We start from the raw sequence: 23324 nt of genomic DNA, 5'->3' as shown, positions 1-23324 counted from the left end.
TAAACCTTGTATCCCCTTTCTTCTCTCACATTCAAAGAAGAAGATAGAGAAAGCAATACCATTTATTATCTATTCATCCATCTATCCTCATGCTATCAAAGAGTCATTCGATCCGTTGCTAACTATTTTGACTGTCTTTGATTTTTTTATACAAATGTTTTCTATTTCTTGTTCTCGATCTATATTAGTCTGCATAGTTTCTAGTTTCTACCAGATGCTCATTTTTTTGTCTGTCTCTACACCTCATTTCTCATTGCTTTTTTTCTAATTCTCCCCTGCAGGTTTGTTCAAAAGCCTCAAAAAATCTCATTGGATTAGTGATTACACCTCTTTTGAAGTGAGTCCCCTTATTGAATGATGATGGAGGATGATATTAATGAGAACTACGATATTCTGGTGAGAATTGCTTCTTATTTATTTATTATAACGATGCATTTATTTCATTCCTGTAAGATTTACTTTTTATTTTATTTCCACCAAACTTAAGAAATGGTAATTTGTGGATATTTGTTTAGGTCTTGGATTCTTCTGAAAATGCTACTAATACTGTTAGCACTCCTGGGGACTCCTCGACACAAACATCTAAAAAAAGAGCATATCCAACTAAATCTGTTGTATGGAATCATTTTACCAAAGAGAAAGGACCTGATGGGATAGATGAGAGGGCTAAGTGTAATTATTGCAAGAAATTATTTGCATGCCCAAGTAGCAGTGGCACTAGTAGTCTTAAACGACATTTGGATAAGACATGCATCCCTTATACCTCACGAGATAAGAGCCAGAAGTTATTGTCTTTTAAATCCGTTAGAGATGGCGATGATGTGGAGGAAGGGGCGGGTGTTATGCCTTGGGTGTTTGACCAAGATCGAGCTCGAAGAGAGTTGGCTATTTTTATAATTAAGCTCGAACTTCCATTTAACATAGTTGACAAGGATGCCTTTAGAGATTTTATTATGGTTATCCAACCTCGACTCAAAGTTATATCACGCACAACTATAAGGAAAGAGTTGTTGAATATATATGGAGAGGAGAAACTTAAACTGAAAAGATTGATTGGTGTATGTCATCGGGTTTCTTTAACTGCCGACATGTGGACATCTAATCAGACTTTAGGTTATTTATGTCTTACAGCACATTTCATTGATGATAATTGGAAGTTACATAAGAAGATTCTGAATTTTTGTATGGTTCCAGCTCCACATGGGGGAGATGTTATTGCGAATGCAATTGAATTGTGCTTGATTGATTGGAATATAAGCAAGTTAAGTACCATTACCCTAGATAATGCCTCAAATAACACTGTTGCTGTTAGGATACTTGTTCCGGTTCTTTCAAGGAAAGGCATGTTACTACAAGAAGGCCGATTTTTTCACATTCGTTGTGCTGCACATGTCATCAATCTCATAGTGCAAGATGGGCTAAATGAGATTAAAGAATCGGTTGATGTTATTCGAGAAAGTGTTAAATATGTTCGGGGTTCACAAGCAAGAAAACAGTTGTTTGAAGAATGCATTTTGCAAGAGAGGCTTTCAAGTAAGAAAGGCTTATGTATAGATGTGGCTACAAGATGGAACTCCACCTTTCTTATGCTAGAGTCTGCATTACAGTTTGAGAGTGCCTTCACTCGCTTACAGACACGAGATGCCATCTTTGCAAGAGAAGCCCCTAGTGTTGTTGATTGGAAGAATGCTAAAGTTATTTGCCGATTATTAAAAGTCTTTTATGATGCTACAAAGCTTTTCTCTGGGCATAAATATACAACTGCAAATTTGTATTTTCATGAGGTTTTTGCGATTCAAGAACACTTGCTTGGAATGGCTATACACGAAGATGTATCTATTAACCAAATGGCTACTAAGATGCAAAGTAAGTTTGATAAATATTGGAGGGAGTGCAATGTGATGCTTGCTATTGCAGTTGTCCTTGATCCTAGGTATAAGCTTAAATATTTGAGTTTTATGTACCATCTTATCTATGCTACGGATGAAGCTGAATCACAAGTTTCACTTGTTAAGTATGAGGCCTTTAAGATTTATGATGAGTATGTATCTGCCCATAGTTCAAGGCGAAGGCGAGTTTTACAGTCGGTGGAAAGATTTTCAGAGGTTGACAGTAGAACTTCTCCTCTTGGTGAGAGGAGGATTTCTAGTTTACAAAAACAATTTTTCAAGATGAGTGCTGAAAAGAATGATGTTGGGCCGGCATCAGAACTGGAACGATATTTGAAAGAAGAGAATCATGTAGATGATCCTAAATTCGACATTTTGAGCTGGTGGAAAATTAACAGCTCAAAGTATCCTATACTTTCTCAAATGGCTCGTGATATCTTGTCGATTCCGGTATCTACAGTTGCTTCAGAGTCGGCTTTCAGTACCGGTGGTAGAGTTCTTGACAAATACAGAAGTTCAATGAGTCCTGCGGTTGTGCAAGCATTGGTTTGCACTCAAGATTGGCTACGAGCTGTTAGATGTGATGGTAATAATGATGAAGAAATCGAAGTTTATCAACATGGTAATGATATTGAAATCATTGAATCAGGTAATGTAACTACACATTTGCTTAGATAATTATAAATATGTTTTAAAAATTCTAATGTATTTTCTTTTCTTTTTGAAGGTCTCATTGATTCTCGACAAATTTCATAATATGATAACAATCTTGAGCTATGCAATAGATGAGGTAAACTTCATACATAAATTCTTTTAGATAATGGCTGTCTATAAATTCCTTTGGATAATACTCAACTTTTGTAATGCAAAAATTCACTCATACTTCGTGTGTTTTTGTTTATGCAGAAACCTATTGGAATTCTTTTTGGTGCAGAAAGCCCTCTATGGAACCATTAACAATGGAATCAACTACATTAGCTTTTAAGTCTATTAGGCATATGTTGTCTTTTTGCACTTAATTTTGAGTAACTTCGTTTTTCCAATGTTTTACATTTCTTTAGTTTCTAGGGACAACTTGGTTTGCAGTGGGCTGGAACAATACATTATAGTGGTTTTGAGCAACTTTGTGCTTAATATGATAATTATGTTTTGATAAGTTTCTTAATATGGCATTCAATATCATCATTGACCTTATATCAGAAATCACCTTCATGACTGGAAAGCTACTTTATATTCATTCCATTTGAGAAATTATTGCTTTACAGGCCGAAAGTGGTGATCTTATTGCCTACGGTTTGATACCAGAATTTGTGCGTGATAAGATTATTTCTTTTAGTTCAATTGTTTAAAAGGACTATACTTGATATGTGCTTTGTTAAAGTATAAAAGATTAAATAACGCCATCTCCAATAGCTTAAGCTTTTGGAGTAATTGGTTGTTTCACATGGTATTTGGTTACAGTGCTCCTGAATTTGCCATGTCTCGACTTTACACTGTCAAGAGTGATGTGTACAGCTTTGGAGTAGTGATGCTAGAGTTGTTGACAGGTCGCAAACCCCTGGACAGGTAAATCCTCCATATTCTCATGATTTTGTTCTCTCTAGTGAATTACTATTATGCGTTTCCCAATCTCTATCTCTATCTCTCTCTCTCTCTCTCTCTCTCTCGCTCTCTCTCTTCATTTTCTTGTGTCTCTATCCCCCTTGTGCAAAATTTCTGGCATTGCCCCTGACTGTCCATATATTTTTGCACTGTGGCCCATATTTACTGTGGGGCCAGCTAGATTGGACGGTCCTTTATGAATGATGGGTGACAGGCAGATGATTGAAAGTTGAAACAAAAAAGGCTTCTTTTGTTTTAAGAATCTGTTTGCACACCTCCAAGCAAATTGTCTAGATGATATCCTTGTGCCATGTGAGAGTCCTGTTGGGCGGGGCTTGCCTTGTATTATTACTTTTTAATCACTCTCTAAACAGCATTATTGTTGAAAAGCTTGATGAACAGTGTAATTTCCTTGCAATGCTCTCATTCTACATGTACACAAGTGACACATGACTCGGCTGAGTCACATTTTTTTATTCGTGTTTGTATAAAATGCCAATAAATTATCTTCGTAAACTGGTTACTGCTTTATTGCCAGTTCTAATTAGTTTCAAGATACATCACAAAATGACCTCTAGTTTTGTAATCTTTTGTAGGCCATGGTGGAAGTGATGGATTACATGGATATGTACCTTCCCTCGATCATGTTGTGGAAGACACTGTAAGTTCTTTCATCATTGTGATTTCACTTCTTTCTTTCAGCATGTCGTTGCTCTATCTTGTTTTGAGAACATGGGGTCTATAGCCTACCTAGAGACATTCGGTTATGGGTCTGCCTTAAATGTAGCTGAACTCCGATGTTAAAAAGATAGCTTCATTCTGCAATATTTTACTTGCCGACATTCTACTTGATCTCTCTGTATTTCCATTTATACAGGGAACATTTTTGGAGAAAATTAAATCAGAGAATCATGGTATACCATGTTTTCTTTTTGGTCACTCGACAGGTGGAGCTGTGGTTTGGAAGGTAAGATCGTGGAACTGTACTGGTTGAAAGTTTTGACTGGCACTCAATGCAAGGTTTCTCATTGCTCATAATGGTACTTATAGGCAGCTTCATATCCCCATATTGAGGGCATGTTGGAAGGAATTGTCCTGACTTCGCCGGCTTTGCGTGTGAAGCCAGCACACCCAATAGTTGGGGTAATTTTCTTTTTCTCCTCCTTTCTTGTATATAATACATGTGCAACTATGACAGATAGTTTGCTTGGTCAGTTAATTACGCTATTTGTTTTTTTTTATCAACAAACCCAAAGTCAGGCCATTTTTCTTAATTGGAAGCTATAGGCAACCTTCTGCAGGAATAAGCAGAAAAAAAAGGATTGTGAATCTACAGATTTTTGAGTTTGGTTTGGCTGTCTTGCATTATCCTTGTAAATGAGACCAGTTTGAACTTATACACACTGGTCTAGTGGTTTGCACACACACCTAAGCATGTGTGCTGATGTGTACATGCAATAACTAGTTTGAACTATAAGTGCAAAAGTTCCAACTTGTTGAGGTAGTTCCTTACTTCCTTGGACAGGCTCCATCTAAGAACTGTGTTTACAACATCGCTTTGTAGGTTCTTGCCAAACAAGAGTTTTCCTTAAAAAATTGCGTCAACGTGAAAAAACCCGACCCGACCCGACCCGAGATTTATCATGGGTAGGGCCGGGTTTGGGTCTCGTGGGTTTTCCGGAAAAAAACCCGACCCGACCCGACCCGAGATATTTCTTGGGTTGGGTTGGGTTCTTCAAAACCCGACCCGCCCGACCCGAGTTGCAGCCCTAATCTTCATAATGAAAATGAAAGGTTAAGATTATGTCTCCATGGATTCTTAAATGGTGACAAAATTATTGACATCTTAAAGAAGACTAGTCAAAGACCTAAACATGCATATGATAGGACTAGCGTATCTAACCCTCATGTTAGATGCCATTATTGTGGAATAAATGGTCATTACCAATTCCAATGTGCATCTAAGATTAGGGATAATGGTGGAACCAAGAAATCTTGGGTTCCCAAAGCCCTCATATGATTATATTCATATGTGCTTAGATTATGGGCTTTTGCTTAAAATTGAATATCTTTTTCAAAGTCAATTAAATATCCCCTCTTATATTGAATAAAAATTCTAAATAGGGGGAGTTCTAGGTTTGTCTTTTTCCTTCAAAAAGGGGGAGCCTTAAGTTGAATAATTCATCCCTTTGTTTCTCTTTTACCCCAATCTTTTTGATTGATGCCAAAGGGGGAGAGAATTTAGTATTAGGAAAAATATATGTGCTTTTGATTGAAAAATCTCTTGTGCTTGTCATCATCAAAAAGGGGGAGATTAAGCCCAATGGTTTCCACCTTGGCATTCCCATCTTATTTTGATGATTCCAATACACAAGTGATTTATGATCACTAATGTGTTTGATTGTCTAAGTTGTAGATCACATTGGTGCTAAGACAACATTGCTTGGATTGAGGCCAAGAAGCACTCATTGGACCACATCATGAAGGCCAAAGACAACGAAGTCCAAGACAAATGAAGACTTGAAGAATTCATTGAAGATCAAGTTATATTAGATTGTATTAAGATCAAATCCTAGTTTAGGATTTTGAAAGGCATAATTAAGTAATTAAACACACACCCTCATAGCAATCCCAACTTGGTGTTAAGTTGGAAGCCAAAAAACAGAAATGAAAATCTGCTCAACATAGGCTTCTCGGAACTCCGAGAAATGGTCCAGTAGACATTTTTCCAAGTTATGTTAGTATTCCCGGAACTCCGAGATTTTTTCTCGGAACTCCGAGAACACTACAACGGTCGGAAAAAGAGCCATTTGGAATTTCGCAGGAATTACCACAATGCCATTGAACGGTGATATTTTGGTTTTCCTATATATATGGGCATTCCAAACATTACAACTATCAATCCTAACACTCTAAAAACCTTCTTGAACATCCATAGAGTGAATCAAACTTGTTTATGCCTCTCATCATCTAAAGCTTAGGATTTGGATCATAGGCTCAATTTGTACATCTTCTACAATTCTTGTAAACCCTTGTAAGGGATTTTTTTTTTGTTCTTTCTTTCTTAGTCAAGAACTTTGTATTGGGCGAGTGTTCGGAGAAGCGTAGCCCACTCTCCGTGGTGAAGATCGCCACCAAGGTTAAAGGCGGTTGGAATTGTAATCGGCATTGATCTTCGCCGAAGTTAAGAAGATCCCTAGTGAAGCCATCAACGGGTTTGGTTGGTGGAGTGGAGTAGGCCTCACGTTTGGAGGACTGAACCACTTTAAATCTCGGGTGCAATCTCTCTTACTCTTGCTCTTTATTTGCATTTGCACTTTAGATTTAACTTGTGTGATCAAATTTTATTGTTGATCTCTTAATTTCCAAAATTGGGTTTGAGTTTTCAAAAGAGTTAAAACTTGTTAGAAACCTAATTTCTCACTCCTCATAAGTTGCCGTACTCGGGACCACCCTTGGAATTTCATTTATGTTCTTTTCGAATGTACTTAAAGTGCAAAAACTTATTTACTTTTTGGTCTGTAATATTTGCCTCCACAGCGGGGCATATACTTTGTGGTGCTGTGCCTTCATCGTCACTTGTTGAGCTGGTACTTATAAGTACCTTGTTATTTATGTAAATAGTATACATGAGTTCTAGTCCTTACCTCCATGGGGGGAATGGAATTCGTGCCTTTTAGTTTTACAAACCTTTTTCCTTTTCTCTGTGAGGGGCAGGGTTTTCTTTTATATTACGCTGGTTATTTTCTCTCTCGTTCTTATTTAAAAAATAAAAAAGGGAAAACCCAGGTATGGACCCTGATCCGGAGGAGGCGGCGAGGAACGAGGAATTTCCACATGAAGGAGAGCTCTACCAAGGAACTCTCGAAATAAAGCGCCTTATGGCGATAAATGAGATACCGCTTGATCCAGAGCCAAGGCTCGAAACCAAGACGTACCTAAAAATAATAAAGAGTCGCCATCCATGGATAGGCCATGGAACCAAAACAAATGCACTGTATGTAACGAATAACGAGAGAAGAAAGGGTCCGTGCCTGATTACGAGTTGGGAAAGTATTAGACATCCAACTTGCCTGAGCGCACTCGGTCTCTTATGCCATATTTTATTAACTTTGAAGAGTTTTGGGCAAAAATCATGTGAAATGGGACCAACTATCCCCGAGAAAATGTCTATCTAAACATGCATGACCCGAGGATGGGCAAAAGAAAATAAAACATCCAAGTCATATAGAGAATTCATATTAGTGTCACCTAACATTGGATTGGCTCTAGTTTCCTTCGCTTGTGGACTCCGATCCGGAGGAGGCGGCGAGGAACGAGTCCTCGTTGGTCCTTTGGATCTCCACATGAAGGAGAGCTCTACCAAGGAACTCTTGAAATAGAGCGCCTTATGGAGATAAATGAGATACCTCTTGATCCGGAGCCAAGGCTCGAAACCAAAACGTACCTAAACATAATAAAGAGTCGCCATCCATGGATAGGTCGTGGAACCGAAACAAATGCTCTGTTTGCAACGGATAACCAGAGAAGAAATGGTTCGTTCCTGATTACGAGTTGGGAAGGTGTTAGGCATCCAACTCGCCCGAGCGCACTCAATCTCTTATGCCATATTTTATTAACTTTGAAGAGTTTTGGGCAAAAATCAAGTGAAATGGGAACAAATATCCCTGAGAAAACGTCTATCTAAAGATGCATGATCCGGGGATGGGCAAAAGAAAATAAAACATCCAAGTCCTAAAGAGAATTTATATTAGTGTCACCCGACATTGGATTGGGTCTAGTTTCCTTCGCCTGTGGACACCGATCCAGAGGAGGCGGCGAGGAACGAGTCCCCGTCGGTCCTTTGGATCTCTACATGAAGGAGAGCTCTACCAAGGAACTCTTGAAATAAAGCACCTTATGGCGTTAAATGAGATACCTCTTGATCCGGAGCCAAGGCTCGAAACCAAGACGTACCTAAAAAAAATAAAGAGTCGCCATCCATGAAATAAAAACAAATGCTCTATTTGTAACGGATAAAGAGAGAAGAAAGGGTATGTGCCTGATTACGAGTTGCGAAGGTGTTAGGCATCCAACTAGCCCGAGCGCACTCGGTCTGTTATGCCATATTTTATTAACTTCGAAGAGTTTTGGGCAAAAATCATGTGAAATGGGAACAAATATCCCCGAGAAAATGTCTATCTAAACATGCATGATCCGGGGATGGGCAAAAGAAAATAAAACATCCATCTTCTAAAGAGGAAACCACCAGGGCCAAACCATAGGGCTAAGGGAAAACCCCAAACAAACAAACTAGTGTCAAAATGAAAATGACCCCAAAACCAGTAAACTAGTGTTCCAACTATGAAAAACATGGTAAGATCCCAAGTAGGTAAGGCTCTAATAAGACTAAACAAGTCCCTAATGAAGAAAAACAAGGTTATGCTAAAAGGTAAACTCCTAAACAAAAGGATAGATTCCTGAGCTAAAACGCTAAACTCCTAAACAAGTAACACTAAAGAGGGAATGCAAATAAGTCAAAGACTCTCTAATAACTCTAATAATGCTACCAAAGCGGGGCCAAATAAGTTAAAGACTCTCTAATAACGCTAACAAAATGTGCTCAAATAAATCAAAGACTTTAATAATGCTACCAAAATGGGGGCAAATAAGTCAAAGACTCTCTAACACTATATAAGGGGGGATAAACAAGGGTGCAAGTGAGACTGGGTAAGTGTCCTATACACAAAGGTGAGCTCCAAGTATCCCTATCGTTGCCCTTATAATGATAAATATGGATAAAATAACTAAGAACTAAGTTAGTCTTTTACTAAACAGGGGAACAACTTAGACGGGGGTTCTATAAATAAGACAAGGTATGCCTCCTATGGGTAAACTCTCTATTAAAACCAAAGTATACTCCCTAAGGGATAGGCTCTAAACGACTAGGCTTGTCTCCAAAGGGTAACTGCCTAACGAGACAAAGTGTGTCTCCTAGTGGGAGCTCTAGATGACTCTTTCATTGCCTTTGCAATGAAATAAAGACCTAACGTTCAAAGATATCTAAAGATTAAGAACGCTCTCTACCTAAAGAAGAGGAAAGAAGAGAAAAGAGGGTAGTACCATAACGTGATTAGTCCCTTGCTCTCAAAAGATTCATCTCAAGAGAAACTTAGAGGGGCATGGACATTACTAGGTTCCTAAACCTCTTAGTGATATCAAGCAAAAATCAAGTGTACGAATATCATAACATGACAGTACTATTATTAGCAATAAAAGAACAATTGACTATGGACATCTCTATGCCTTAAAAATTCAAAGAGAACTTGTAAGCTCAAGGGTCTACTCTTCTATCTTGTTTTGATGATTCTAAACATAATTGATTGTGTTATTGAATACTAATCAATTTGCCTTGAAGTGTTGTGTTTAAGATATGATTGATCATTGAAGAAACCAACACACTACATGGTCATGCTTGAAGACGTACCTTACAAGAGTCAAATGTGCTAAGTGGAGCTCACATCATCTCTCAAGCAAGCATACACAAGATGGAAGATCAATTGAAGACCAAGACTAAAGAGAAGTTGAAGGTTTACCTAGGATTCAATGTACATCTTTTCTCTTTAGATTTCCAAGTCAAGGCAAAGTGTTTTAAAATAGTTTTTCAAAAACACTTAAGAACTTAAATGGATTAGTGAATGGTTATGTGGTGGACCAACATGTTGGGACCCTCATAAACATTCCAAAATTATTATAGGAATTGAGTTCCAAAATCCCAAAATCAAATAAGCAACAAAATCTAAAAAATCTGCTTATTTTAGGCTTCTCGGAACTCCGAGAAATGGTCCAGTAGTATCTGGTCATTTTCTCGGAGTTCCGAGAAAATTTTCTCGGAACTCCGAGAAATGGTCCAGTAGAATTTTTCATCTTCTGGCCATTCTCTCGGAACTCCGAGAATTTCTCGGAGCTCCGAGAACGTCGCGACAGCTTAGAAAATAGCCGTTGGGATTTGAATTAAATTTTGATTTTTGATAACAACACCCCCAAACGGTCATATTTTGTCAAGAGGTTATATATACACCTTCAAGTAGATTATTTTCCTCTCTTGAACATTTGAAAATCTTCCTTAAGCCTTCAAACACATTTGCAACCCATTTGAGCTTAAGAATTTGTTTTTTCCAAACTTGCCTTGCAACTTGCAAATCTTTTGAGTTTGGATTTAGAGCTTTCACTTGCAACTACTATTGAAGAGCAATCAAGGGACTACAAAGTGCATCAAGCTTTCAAGAGAAGCCAAGCTATTCAACTTCTATTTCTTGTAAAGGTGACTAGGGCATCCTATCTTAATACCTTAGGGAGTTTCGCTTAGAACTCGGTGAAGAAGGAGAGTCGGTGTAAAGGTGTAAGGGCATCCTTATTTAATATCCCTTGGAAGTGTAATCGCCTCGGAGCCGGGCATCGTGGAGATCTCCTATAGTGGAAATCTTAAGAAGAGTGGAGTAGGGCTTTGCCCGAACCACTATATATCGGTGTGTTCTTTCCTTTTCTTGCACCTTCATTCTTGTTTTTGGTTTGGTATTTCTTTTGTTTTTAATCTTAGTTGCACTAACCAAAAATCTAATCTAAAGAAGTAAATTCAAACTAGGTTCACTACTTAAATTTTCAAAAGGCATAATTTAGTGTTTAAAATCAATTCACGCCCCTCTTGTTTATTTCAATTAGTATCAAAGCCTCGTCTCTACTTTATTTCAAAACCCTAACCGGTCTAGAGAAAAGATTCTAAAAATGGTAAATTATCCTCAACACCATGAAGGTTACTCAAACACTAGGCCACCCTATTTTGATTGAACAAATTATGGATTTTGAAAAACCAAAATAAAATTTTTTTTAACCCAAGATTACCAAATGTGGAGAACCATTAATAATGAATATACATTACCCACTAGAAATCTAAACGGTTGGACCAAAGCCGAACAATAAGCCTCAAACTACAATGCCAAAGCCATGAATTTCTTAATTTGTGCTTTGTCACCCGGTGAATTCAATAGAGTATCAAATTTGAATTCGCTAAGGAAATTTGGGACACCTTAGAAGGTCACCCATGAGGGAACCAACCAAGTTAAAGAATCTAAAATGAATCATCTTTTAAGGCAATATGAACTCTTTCAAATGACACCCGATGAAACTATTGCCGACATGTACACTAGATTCACTAACCTTGTAAATGGACTAAGGGGACTTGGAAAGCAATTTTCAAATAGAGATTTAGTGACCAAAATCCTTAGATCCCTACCTTTGTCATGGGAATCCAAAACCTCTGCAATCACCGAAGCCAAGGACATGAATACATTAAACCTAGATGAACTAATAGGGTCCTTGATAACCCATGAGATGATTTTCAAAACAAAAGCACCCGAAATTGAAACTAAAATTGAAAAAGGAAAAGGAGTTGCTTTTGCTTGTAATGTAGGTGATAATGAAGATGCAAAGGAAGACATGGAAGATGAAGTTGCCCTCCTAACAAGAATGATCAAATTCTTGCAAAGGAACATGGGAGGCATGAAAAATAGAAGAACCAATCCTCCATTCAAGAAGAAAGAAGAGCTCGGTGACGGATCTTCTCAACCCTGATGCTACGGTTGCAAGAAGCTTGGACACATTCGCCTGGATTGTCCACACAACAATGAGCCTACCTCAAATAATCGCTTCAAGAGAAGAGAAGGCAAGAAAGGAGTGACCGCCACATGGGATGAGAAAATTGAAAGTGAAGGCGAACAAAATGATGGAGAAGATTGCTTGTTAGCAAAAACGTTTGCTTCATGGCCTCAACAAACGACAATAAAGAGGTAAATACTTTAAATGATGTCATTGTTTTGAAAGAAGTTCTAGATTCCTTGCAAAATGCACATGATGAACTTGAGATTGAATTTGATAAAAATGCATCACTTGAAAATTCTCTTGCTAACATGACAAAAGAATTTGGTTGGCTAAAGAAAGACCATGAATTTCTAGATGATGAAAATGAAAAATATAAAGTTGAAATTCATGACATAAATGCTCCTATCAAAATCTTAAATAAAAATCAACAAGAACTATTTATTGAAAACAATAAGCTAAAGCATGAAAATAGTAAACTATCTTTTGAATATGATGAACTAAAGAAACTTTTTGAAAAATTTGAACATAGTTCATTGAAATTGGATAGGCTTGTTAATATTCAAAGAATGTCACATGATAAAAGTGGACTTGGACATAAATGGAATACTACAATATCCAATTATAAGAACAGACTTCTAAAGGCTTCTTCTAGTGGTACAAAAACTTATTTTTATTGTGGTCTAGAAGGACATTATAAAGTTGCTTGCATTCATGCTAAAGAAGATAAAATCAAATTGAACTTCAAAGTGAAAACAAATGAACTTAGCAAGATTAGAAAGATTTGGGTACCTAAAGGATCTCACTTGCCTATTCATATGTAGGTATGCCTTAAAAGCCATAACAAGAAGAACACATGGTACCTTGATAGTGGATGCTCTAGACACATGACCGGAGACCTCACCCAATTCACATCCCTATCACTCAAGGATGGTGGAGACGTTACTTTTGGAGATGATAAGAAAGGAAAGGTCAAAGGAGAGGGCACCATAGGTAACTCTACCTCTCCCATACATGATGTACTTTATGTTGATGGCTTGTCCCATAATCTTATTAGCATTAGTCAATTGTGTGACAATGGTTTTAAAGTAATCTTCAATCCTGACAAATGCATTGTTAAAAATAAGATAGATGGAAAAGTGAAATTCATAGGTTCTAGAGATAATAACATTTACACTATTGGACTAGATGATCTTAGACTCCAAAATGTGACTTGTCTTAATGCCATTAGTGAAGATTCTTTGTTGTGGCATAGGAGGTTGGGTCATGCCGGAATGGATCTCATTTCGACCCTCTCCTCAAAAGACATTGTTAGAGGATTGCCTAAGTTCAAATACATCAAAGATCACATTTGTAGAACTTATCAATTAGGCAAACAATTAAAAAGCTCATTTGCCCCAAAAAATATGATTTCAACCACTTACCCCTTGCAACTACTTCATATGGACCTTTTTGGACCAATGAAAACTAGTAGCCTAGGTGGAAAGAGGTATGTGTTTGTAGTTGTGGATGACTACTCACGATTTACATGGGTCATATTTTTAGCACATAAAGATGAAACCTATGAAAATTTCCTTAAATTGTGTAATTAAATACAAAATGAAAAAGGTATTGCCATATCTTACATTAGGAGTGACCATGGAACAGAATTTGAAAATGTACATTTTGACACTTACTGTAATGAACATGGCATCAAACACAATTTTTCGGTACCTAGGACACCTCAACAAAATGGGGTTGTAGAAAGAAAGAACCGAACCCTCCAAGAAATGGCTAGAACTATGTTGCATGAAAATGATCTCCCTAGATACTTTTGGGCCGAAGCGGTTAGCACCGCTTGCTATATCATAAATAGGGTATATATAAGGCCAATTTCTAAGAAAACACCTTATGAGTTTTGGAAAAACTTGAAACCAAATATAAGCTATTTTAGAGTGTTTTGTTGTAAATGCTATATCTTGAACATTAAAGATAACCTACATAAATTTGATAAGAAGTCGGATGATGGGATATTCTTAGGGTATTCTACACATAGTAAGGTATATAGAGTATTTAATAGAAGAACCCTAGTTGTAGAAGAATCCATGCATGTGACATTTGATGAGAGAGAGCCAACACCTCAAGAAATGCCACATGATGAGGATGAACCTATTGAATACCTCTTACCTAAGTCAAATGCTCATTCCCATGCATCTACAAGTAATACATTGCCTAGTGAGGAAGTAGAAAATGAAGATGATGACTCATTACCTAGGGATAGGAGAATATTGGTAGATCATCCTGAATCTCAAATCTTAGGTGATGCCACATCGCCAGTAAGAACTAGATCATACTATCGTATTGTGAGTAACAACTTGGCGTTCCTATCCGAATTAGAACCAAAATCCATCAAGGAAGCCGAAAAGGATGAATATTGGTTGATGGCTATGCAAGAAGAGTTGAGTCAATTCGAAAGGAACAAGGTGTGGAGGCTAGTGCCTAGACCTACTGATCATCCAGTCATTGGCACGAGATGGGTGTATAGAAACAAATTGGATGAAAATGAAATTATCACTAGAAATAAAGCTAGGCTTGAAGCCCAAGGGTACAATCAGGAGGGGGGAATAGACTATGATGATACATTTGCTCCTGTTGCCCGTATGGAAGCTATTAGGATACTCTTGGCATATGCATCTCATAAAGGATTTAAACTATATTAAATGGATGTCAAAAGTGCCTTCCTAAATGGCTATATCCAAGAGGAAGTGTATGTTGAGCAACCTCCAGGTTTTGAAGACTTCAAACATCCAAATCATGTGTTCAGGCTTGATAAAGCCTTGTATGGATTGAAGCAAGCTCCTAGAGCTTGGTATGAAAGGCTTTGCACTTTCCTAGTGGAAAAGGCTTTGAAATGAGAAAGGTGGATAAAACTTTATTTATCAAAAGAGAAAATCAAGATATCCTCCTTGTACAAATCTATGTAGATGACACCATCTGTGGCTCAACTAATCAAAAAATGTGTGACGAATTTGCAACTCTAATGAAAGATGAATTTGAAATGAGCATGATGGGTGAGTTAACCTACTTCTTAGGACTCCAAATTAAACAATACCAAAATGGAATATTTATAAATCAAGAAAAATATACAAAGGAGTTACTAAAGAAGTATGGAATGGATAGCAGTAAGACATCAAGAATTCCCATGAGTACAACTGCTAAGCTAGAAAATGATGAATTTGGCAAATCTGTGGACCAGAAGATGTATAGGGGTATGATAGGTAGCTTACTCTATTTGACAGCCAGCAGACCAGACATTATGTTTACTGTCTTTCTCTGTGCTCGATTTCAATCGGATCCAAAGGAGTCTCACCTATCGGCAGTCAAGAAGATCTTCAAGTACTTAAGAAGAACCCAAAGTCTGGGACTATGGTATGAAAGATCATCTGCCTTCATTCTCATTGGATATTCAGATGCAGACTTTGCTGGATGTAGAGTGGATAGGAAAAGCACTAGTGGGACTTGTCAATTCTTGGGCAAATTACTTGTCTCATGGTTTAGCAAGAAACAAAATTCAGTAGCTCTTTCTACAACAGAAGTAGAATATATAGCAGCTGGAGCTTGCTGTGCACAAGTCCTATGGATGAAAAGCACATTGATGGACTATGGAATTAAAATGGAAAATATTCTCATCCAATGTGACAATACTAGTGCTATAAGCTTAACAAAAAACCCCATACAACACTCAAGAACAAAACATATTGAGATTAGACACCACTTCATTAGAGATCACTCACAAAAAGGGGATATTTGCTTAAAATATATCAACACTGAGGATCAATTGGCTGATATCTTTACAAAACCCCTTAGTGATGATAGAATTTGTTATATCCGAAGTGCCTTAAACATTTAGAGTGCGGATCAAGTCAAAGAAATTGCCAAATAAATACTTTGTGCCTCTTCACCAGCTTATCTATATAGTATTTATATATCATCCTTGTTTGGTAGTATCTGCATGAATGAGATGTCAAATATTAATCTTAAAAATCACTCAATTGGTACTCTTAGCCTTCTTAGTTTTCTAAGATTGAGAGGTACCTTCACTTTAATTAAAAATACCTAACAATTTGACATTTGTCAACATCTCGATCATGAACAGGTATATGTGCATTACTTGGCTAAATATTTTTATACCATAAGCATTGATTTAGGGGGAGTACCTAACTCAATCTTCATTTACTCCAAAATTGCTGTATATTTTAGTTCACCCTTTCTGTCGATGACAAAAGGGGGAGAAGTTTGAAATTGATTATCTATTCAATTGACTATATGCACCAGATGTTTTTTAATTGTTATCATTTATCTGTGTGCATATATTGAGGGGGAGTTCCAGCATTCACTTGCTACTATGTCACTCCACACACACCTCATAATCAATTTTGTTTGTCATCATAAAAAAGGGGGAGATAGTAAGCCCAAGGGTCTACTCTCCTATCTTGTTTTGATGATTCTAAACATAATTGATTGTGTTATTGAATACTAATCAATTTGCCTTGAGGTGTTGTGTTTAAGATATGATTGATCATTGAAGAAACCAACACACTACATGGTCATGCTTGAAGACGTACCTCACAAGAGTCAAATGAGCTAAGTGGAGCTCACATCATCTCTCAAGCAAGCATACACAAGATGGAAGATCAATTGAAGACCAAGACTAAAGAGAAGTTGAAGGTTTACCTAAGATTCAATGTACATCTTTTCTCTTTAGATTTCCAAGTCAAGGCAAAGTGTTTTAAAATAGTTTTTCAAAAACACTTAAGAACTTAAATGGATTAGTGAATGGTTATGTGGTGGACCAACATGTTGGGACCCTCATAAACATTCCAAAATTATCATAGGAATTGAGTTCCAAAAGCCCAAAATCAAATAAGTAACAAAATCTCAAAAATCTACTTATTTTAGGCTTCTTGGAACTCCGAGATTTTTCTCGAAGCTCCGAGAGTTCCCTCGGAACTCCGAGAAATGGTCCAGTAGTATCTGGTCATTTTCTCGGAACTCCGAGAAATGGTACAGTAGAATTTTTCATCTTCTGGTCGTTCTCTCGGAACTCCGAGAATTTCTCGGAGCTCCGAGAATGGTTCTCGGAACTCCGAGAACGTCGCGACAGCTTAGAAAATAGCCTTTGGGATTTGAATTGAATTTTGATTTTTGATAACAACACCCCCAAACGGTCATATTTTGTCAAGAGGTTATATATACACCTTCAAGAGGATTATTTTCCTCTCTTGAACATTTGAAAAACTTCCTTAAGCCTTCAAACACATTTGCAACCCATTTGAGCTTAAGAATTTGTTTTTCCCAAACTTGCCTTGTAACTTGCAAATCTTTTGAGTTTGGATTTAGAGCTTTCACTTGCAACTACTATTGAAGAGCAATCAAGGGACTATAAAGTGCATCAAGCTTTCAAGAGAAGCCAAGCTATTCAACTTCTATTTCTTGTAAAGGTGACTAGGGCATCCTATCTTAATACCCTATGGAGTTTCGCTTAGAACTTGGCGAAGAAGGAGAGTCGGTGTAAAGGTGTAAGGGCATCGTTATTTAATATCCCTTGGAAGTGTAATCGCCTCAGAGCCGGGCATCGTGGAGGTCTCCAATAGTGGAAAACCTTAAGGACGATCTTAAGAAGAGTGGAGTAGGGCTTTGCCCGAACCACTATATATCAGTGTGTTCTTTCCTTTTCTTGCACCTTCATCATTGTTTTTGGTTTGGTATTTCTTTTGTTTTTAATCTTACTTGCACTAACTAAAAATCTAATCTAAAGAAGTAAATTCAAACTAGGTTCACTACTTAAATTTTCAGAAGGCATAATTTAGTGTTTAAAATCAATTCACCCCCCCCCCCGCCTCTTGTTTATTTCAGAACTGCTATTGGCCATCACCATATTTCAACAACAAAATGAAAAATTATTACAGACATTACCATGATTGAATAATCAGAGGAGGGACTGCTATATGCTTCTAAACAAGTATAAATGACAACTACAGTGTGTATAGACAATAAGACAGCAGCTATATGCTTCTAAGCAAAGATAAATCATCACTAGAGAGTGCAAGAGCCTATAGGACAGCAGTTATATACTTCACAGCAAGCATAAATCATAACTTCAAACATATGGCTATCTGAGGCATACAATCATGTATCAGGACAACCAAGAAGATTCAAATCCTTCCCACCAGAACCATCATATCTACTTACTCCAAAGTATAAATGTCAGCCAAACAACATATCTAAAAAAATTAAAACAATTAAAATAGAGGTATTTTGCTAAACAGAAGAGGAAGAAGTTGTAGGAATTAGAAATTTTATGCACCAAACTATTGAATTTTGACAATCAATGGAGTGTGATTATTCACAAGTTATCATGTAAACATAGAACCTTAATGTTGAAGTCAATTTGTGAACCTATGGTATTGCCAAAACAATTTATGGTCTCAAAGCATTGGACCGAAGATTAAAGTCAATATGTAACAATTCAAGCTCATCTAAGAATACAATTGTTGATACTTTCCCCTTTTTTTTCTTATCTAGCATACTCACCTATAACATTCTTCCTCAGTCATCTACAGGGAAGCACAAAATAAACGACATGTACATTCAAAACTCTGTTTTAAGCTTTCACTAAATGATCGAAGTATCATGAAAAATTTAGCATACAACCATAAATCCAATTCGTGGGGCTCTAGAAACTGAAGTTTAAGCTTTTGCAAAGGAATATGTCATGAACAAAACAAAATGAAAGAATAGTGCATGAGAATTCAAGCTGAAACATTCCATTTAATAGACACAATATGAAAGAATTAGTCAAAGATTACCACTGGAATTTGACAAATTCAAAAAAATTATGCCTAACCTACAAGAGGTGTTCATGTCTATGCAATTCCCTAAAAGATAAGGAATTTCCCTAAAAAGACTCATATCTAATCTTTAGATGATAGAATACTAACATAGCAATCAGTGAAGACATTTCCACATTCAAATAGTCTAGCTCAACTATCTCTCCTTTAAAGAACCTGGACAGGTTTCATGCTGCAATTGATGTTATACTGTAGACACCCAATTTTGACCGGACCCAAGTTCGCTATGTTTGTGCGAAACCCGATCCAAATCAATCAACTAGGGTTTCAAATTTCATCCCAAGCTAGCTTAGGGTCCCACCAAGGTCCCTACAAAATTTCGTCGAAATCCGAGTGCGTTTGCCTACCGAACAAGCCAAGACAATGCCTGTAGTGTAAACCAGAAAGGGGGGTGAATATATCCTGAGAGGGGGGCGAATTTATCCTGGAAAGGACGAATCTGGGCCTAAAAAGACACTCATAAGGAATGTCACTCATAACTTAGCAATGCTTAGGTGACACTTCTTTCATTTATTTTTGTATATTTATTAGTTCTATTCTCAAGAAATGCATGCTTAGGTAGACGATTCCTGATGATTGTTCCCATTTGACATGATTTTGCCCAAAATTCCTTGAAATTAATAAAAATGGTATAAGAGACCAAGTGTTTTCACTCAGACGAATTGGAGGTGCTCTTCAGACCTTCTCCATTCGTAATCAGGCACGAACCCATTCATTTCTGGTTATCCATGGTATACAGAGCATATTTGTTTAAGGATCCATGGCCGTATACCATGGATGACGACTCTGAGTTTGTTTAGGTACGTTTCGAATACGGACTTGTTCCCGAATTGAGTTCATATCGCCACTCGTGCTATGCTATGAGGCTGGCACCTGCTTCGAGAGTTCCTTGGTAGAGCTCCCCTTCATGTGTGGATGATCCTAGTGGCCGCTAGGGGCTCATCCCTCACCTCTCTCCCGGATCGGGGTCCACAGGCTGGCGACTCTGATGGGGAGTTCTTGAAACATTGCCTAACTCTGTATAAATGCCATTTTAATTAATTTTGAAGAGATTTGAGCTAAAATCATGTGAATTGAGAATTTAATCGCTTAGAATCCAGGGGCACCAAACGGGTGTTTAAAATAAGGGATTCACACACTACACAGCATACATCATTTTGTTCTTTATTTTCTTTTATTGATTTTATTATTATTGGCTCCATGTGATAGATACAATACATGCCAGATGGGATGTCATTACCTTGATGGGATTGTTGTATCTATTTCCAAGCTATGTGCCGGTGCTACAGCCGTAAACACTAGGCGTACTTGTGTTTACAGCAGCTGATGAGCAATGAAGCATACTATGTATAACACTAGGCGTACTTGTGTTATACATTTTAAGTATGGATCATAAGCATAGTACCCGATATATTGAGTCCGGAGCTCTTCTTTTATTTTACATATATTGTGTATATGAATATATCTGCTGACTTAGTGAAATCCAATTAGGATCTGCATGTGCTTATATATATATTGCATCCATATAAAGATGAACATGTGTTGCTTACGCATGTTGGAGCCTAGATTTAAGATCCATGATCTATTCATAGATCATTGTAGCTCACCTTATGTGGCTACAACGCAGTTCTAGTGTACTCACATGTCTGTCTTGAGTCAAGTGTCTTGACTCTGCGGGATTATATTTAGGGCTGGTACCCCTGGTTAGGATATATATGTATATGTCTATATATTGATTATCAGATTGGGGCCTACTCTTTAGTGAGGTTTCCTTGTCTAATCTAATCAGTCATATCAGTCCGTTTTTCAGATCTAGACCCGACCAGTGGCTTTTTGTAGACACCCCATTTTGCTCTACTTTAATCAACAAAGAAGTTAGTGTTCTTGTTATCCGTCTTTTTCAGTGTTTTCCATTCCCGTGTCAGTCCCTTATGCTTTCCTGATCTTTTCAATCATTTCTGCCATGTTTCGCATATTCCCGCCAAGCGTTGAGAGGGGTCATTCAGAAGAATCCAAACCAGAGAGAGTGTGGACCCATTTGGTGGGGCCGCATGATGCATTTTGATTAAATTTGGACCGAGTAAGTGGGCCCAGCTAAAAGAGCGTTCGAGTCATCTATAAAGGTCGCTATGGATTTCAAAGATCAAATTTTAAGAAAAAAAATGAGTTCATCTAGCATGGAATGCGGCCCACATTATGATGATCCAAGTCACTCACTTGATAGGTCGTGAGTTGGATGGCTCGGATCAACCCACCATTTGAACCGGTTGAGATCATCTTACGAAGAGAGTTTGAGGAATACAAATTGCTTTTATTATAGATAAATAAATTGGATGATTTGGATCATCCTATGGAAATAATTTTGGCGCACAAACCATTTAGGACGAACTCTAACAAATGGACGGTTCGGGCCATTCTACAGAAGTGATTTTGTGCGCGCAATCTATTTGAGCCGTGACCCATAAATCGGACGGTTGAGATCAACCAATGGAGGGGATTTGAATATAAATAGTGCAATGCAAGAAGAATTCACTCGAAGTGGGGCCCACCATTTCTCGCAAAGTTTTGAGCCAATATTGAGAAAACCAGCCATCATTAAAATTCCCAATACCATGCATTCGGTCATATATTGGCACTCGATTTGGGGTTTCTGGTTCTTATTCTCTTTGGTCAATTCGTGGGACCCATCCTAGTTAATAGAGCTGATACGCTCTCGTTAGGTTTCTTTCTACATCTTATATATGTGGGAAATTACATCTATCCTCCCTCATTTTTATAATGACACTCCTCACATGCTATCTCTATCATTTAAAAAAAAAAAAAAAAAAGTGTGAGTCGGTTTTTCCTTTCTCAAAGGATGCACTTTCTTTTTATTTAATAAATTTCCTTATATATATCAGGACAGTGCAATTATAGGAAAAATGTCCATTTTTTACAATTCTTAATTTTGGCAGTTCTTTCTATGCCAAGTTAGATTTCAACATGTTCTAAAAACTTTGGGCAATTTTCTCTTTAAGAAGTCCAAATATCGGCAACTCCATCCCACTGCCAGGGCAATCTTTTCCTCTTTCCCTAATTTTTAGAATTACTATACCTTTTAAATAAAAGAAAAGTAATTGGTTATAAATACCTCGGGTAGAATCCGATGAAAGGGGGGATATCTTTCAAGATTTTAAAAAAAGAAGAAGAAAAAAACGGTTTTGAAAGGAGAGGTAGAAAGAACAGAGCAGGGGAGTTCTTACTTCTTGGTATTGCAAATCAAGCCCACTCAACGTCTCTCTTTCCACAGTTATCCATATCCCTCGGCCTCTCTCTCAAAACTCTCACTCTCTCACCTTCAACCTCCCTACTCTCTCACCTATCTCACCCATACTCTCTCTAATGGAATAAAATAGAAAACAGAGTCTGTGTTTACATAGACTAGCCACCTCACGGCCTCTCTCTCCCTCTGTTTTTTTTTTCGGCCATTCCCACTCTCCCTCTGTTACTCCCCGTTAACCCCTCGGCTATCCCTCACCTTTCGGTCTCTCTCTCTCATCTCCCCAACTCTCTCACGTGAGAAAAATAAAAGGAAAAAACAAAGAAAAAGAGAAGAAGGAAACGAAGCGGATCGAGCGGCGGCGTGATTTTCGAATTTTTCGGCTCTCGGATTCGGCAGAGATCTCACTCACAGGTTAGTACACTATTCTCAGATTTTTTCCAGATGATTTGGCATTTTTTATGAATTTTGCATGATTTTTAGCATTTAATTAACTTTAATTCAATATTAAATGTGTGAGCTAAAAAATCATGATCTGCATGAGTGTTCCAAATCCGTTTCGTCCCAAAATTTAATACGATGTTCTACTTAAATAGAGTGAAATAACTATCGGATCGGATCGGACATTGGATCAATGGTTTTGTAGAATTTGAGTGAAGAGTAGAATTTTATTTAAAATATTGGCTGAGAAATTACGAAATTCGAAAAAATCGCCATCTCAGGATGATCTATTTTTTGGAATTTTAAAATTTTCTTGTGTTCATCACATCAGAACAAGGTTAGAGGACATTTTCCGGAATCGTAATTTTCTCGAAAATCGTGTTTTAAAAATAGAAAACTCTTCAAAAATATCTTTTCGACGAAGAAAAATAAAATATATACTAAATGAATTCCAACATTAATGAAATTTTGTGGGAAAATAATATAATGCTGATAAATTCTACCATGAATTTTTAAGAATTTTTGGATTTGGTTTGGTATATTATTTTATGCTTTCTTTGAAAATTATCAGATTTTGGGAGAATTTTTACAGACATCAGATCACAGATA

At 37.3% G+C, this 23324-nt stretch overlaps 1 protein-coding gene across 1 annotated transcript; it reads left to right on the top strand.

Moving 5' to 3' along the window:
• Window positions 1–376: 376 nt before the first annotated feature.
• Window positions 377–2645, top strand: LOC143855409 (zinc finger BED domain-containing protein RICESLEEPER 2-like). Its single transcript, XM_077365526.1, has 3 exons — window positions 377–396; window positions 554–2538; window positions 2617–2645. The coding sequence occupies exons 1-3, from the start codon at window positions 377–379 to the stop codon at window positions 2643–2645; spliced, it is 2034 nt and encodes a 677-aa protein (XP_077221641.1).
• The last annotated feature ends 20679 nt before the right edge of the window (window positions 2646–23324 follow it).

Source organism: Tasmannia lanceolata, unplaced genomic scaffold (genome assembly GCF_043159265.1).
Source record: "Tasmannia lanceolata isolate RefF3 unplaced genomic scaffold, GAP_Taslan_0.1 ptg000021l, whole genome shotgun sequence".
Lineage (NCBI taxonomy): Eukaryota > Viridiplantae > Streptophyta > Magnoliopsida > Canellales > Winteraceae > Tasmannia > Tasmannia lanceolata.
Note: the sequence above shows the minus strand (reverse complement) of the source record. Positions and strands in the feature narration are given on the sequence as shown.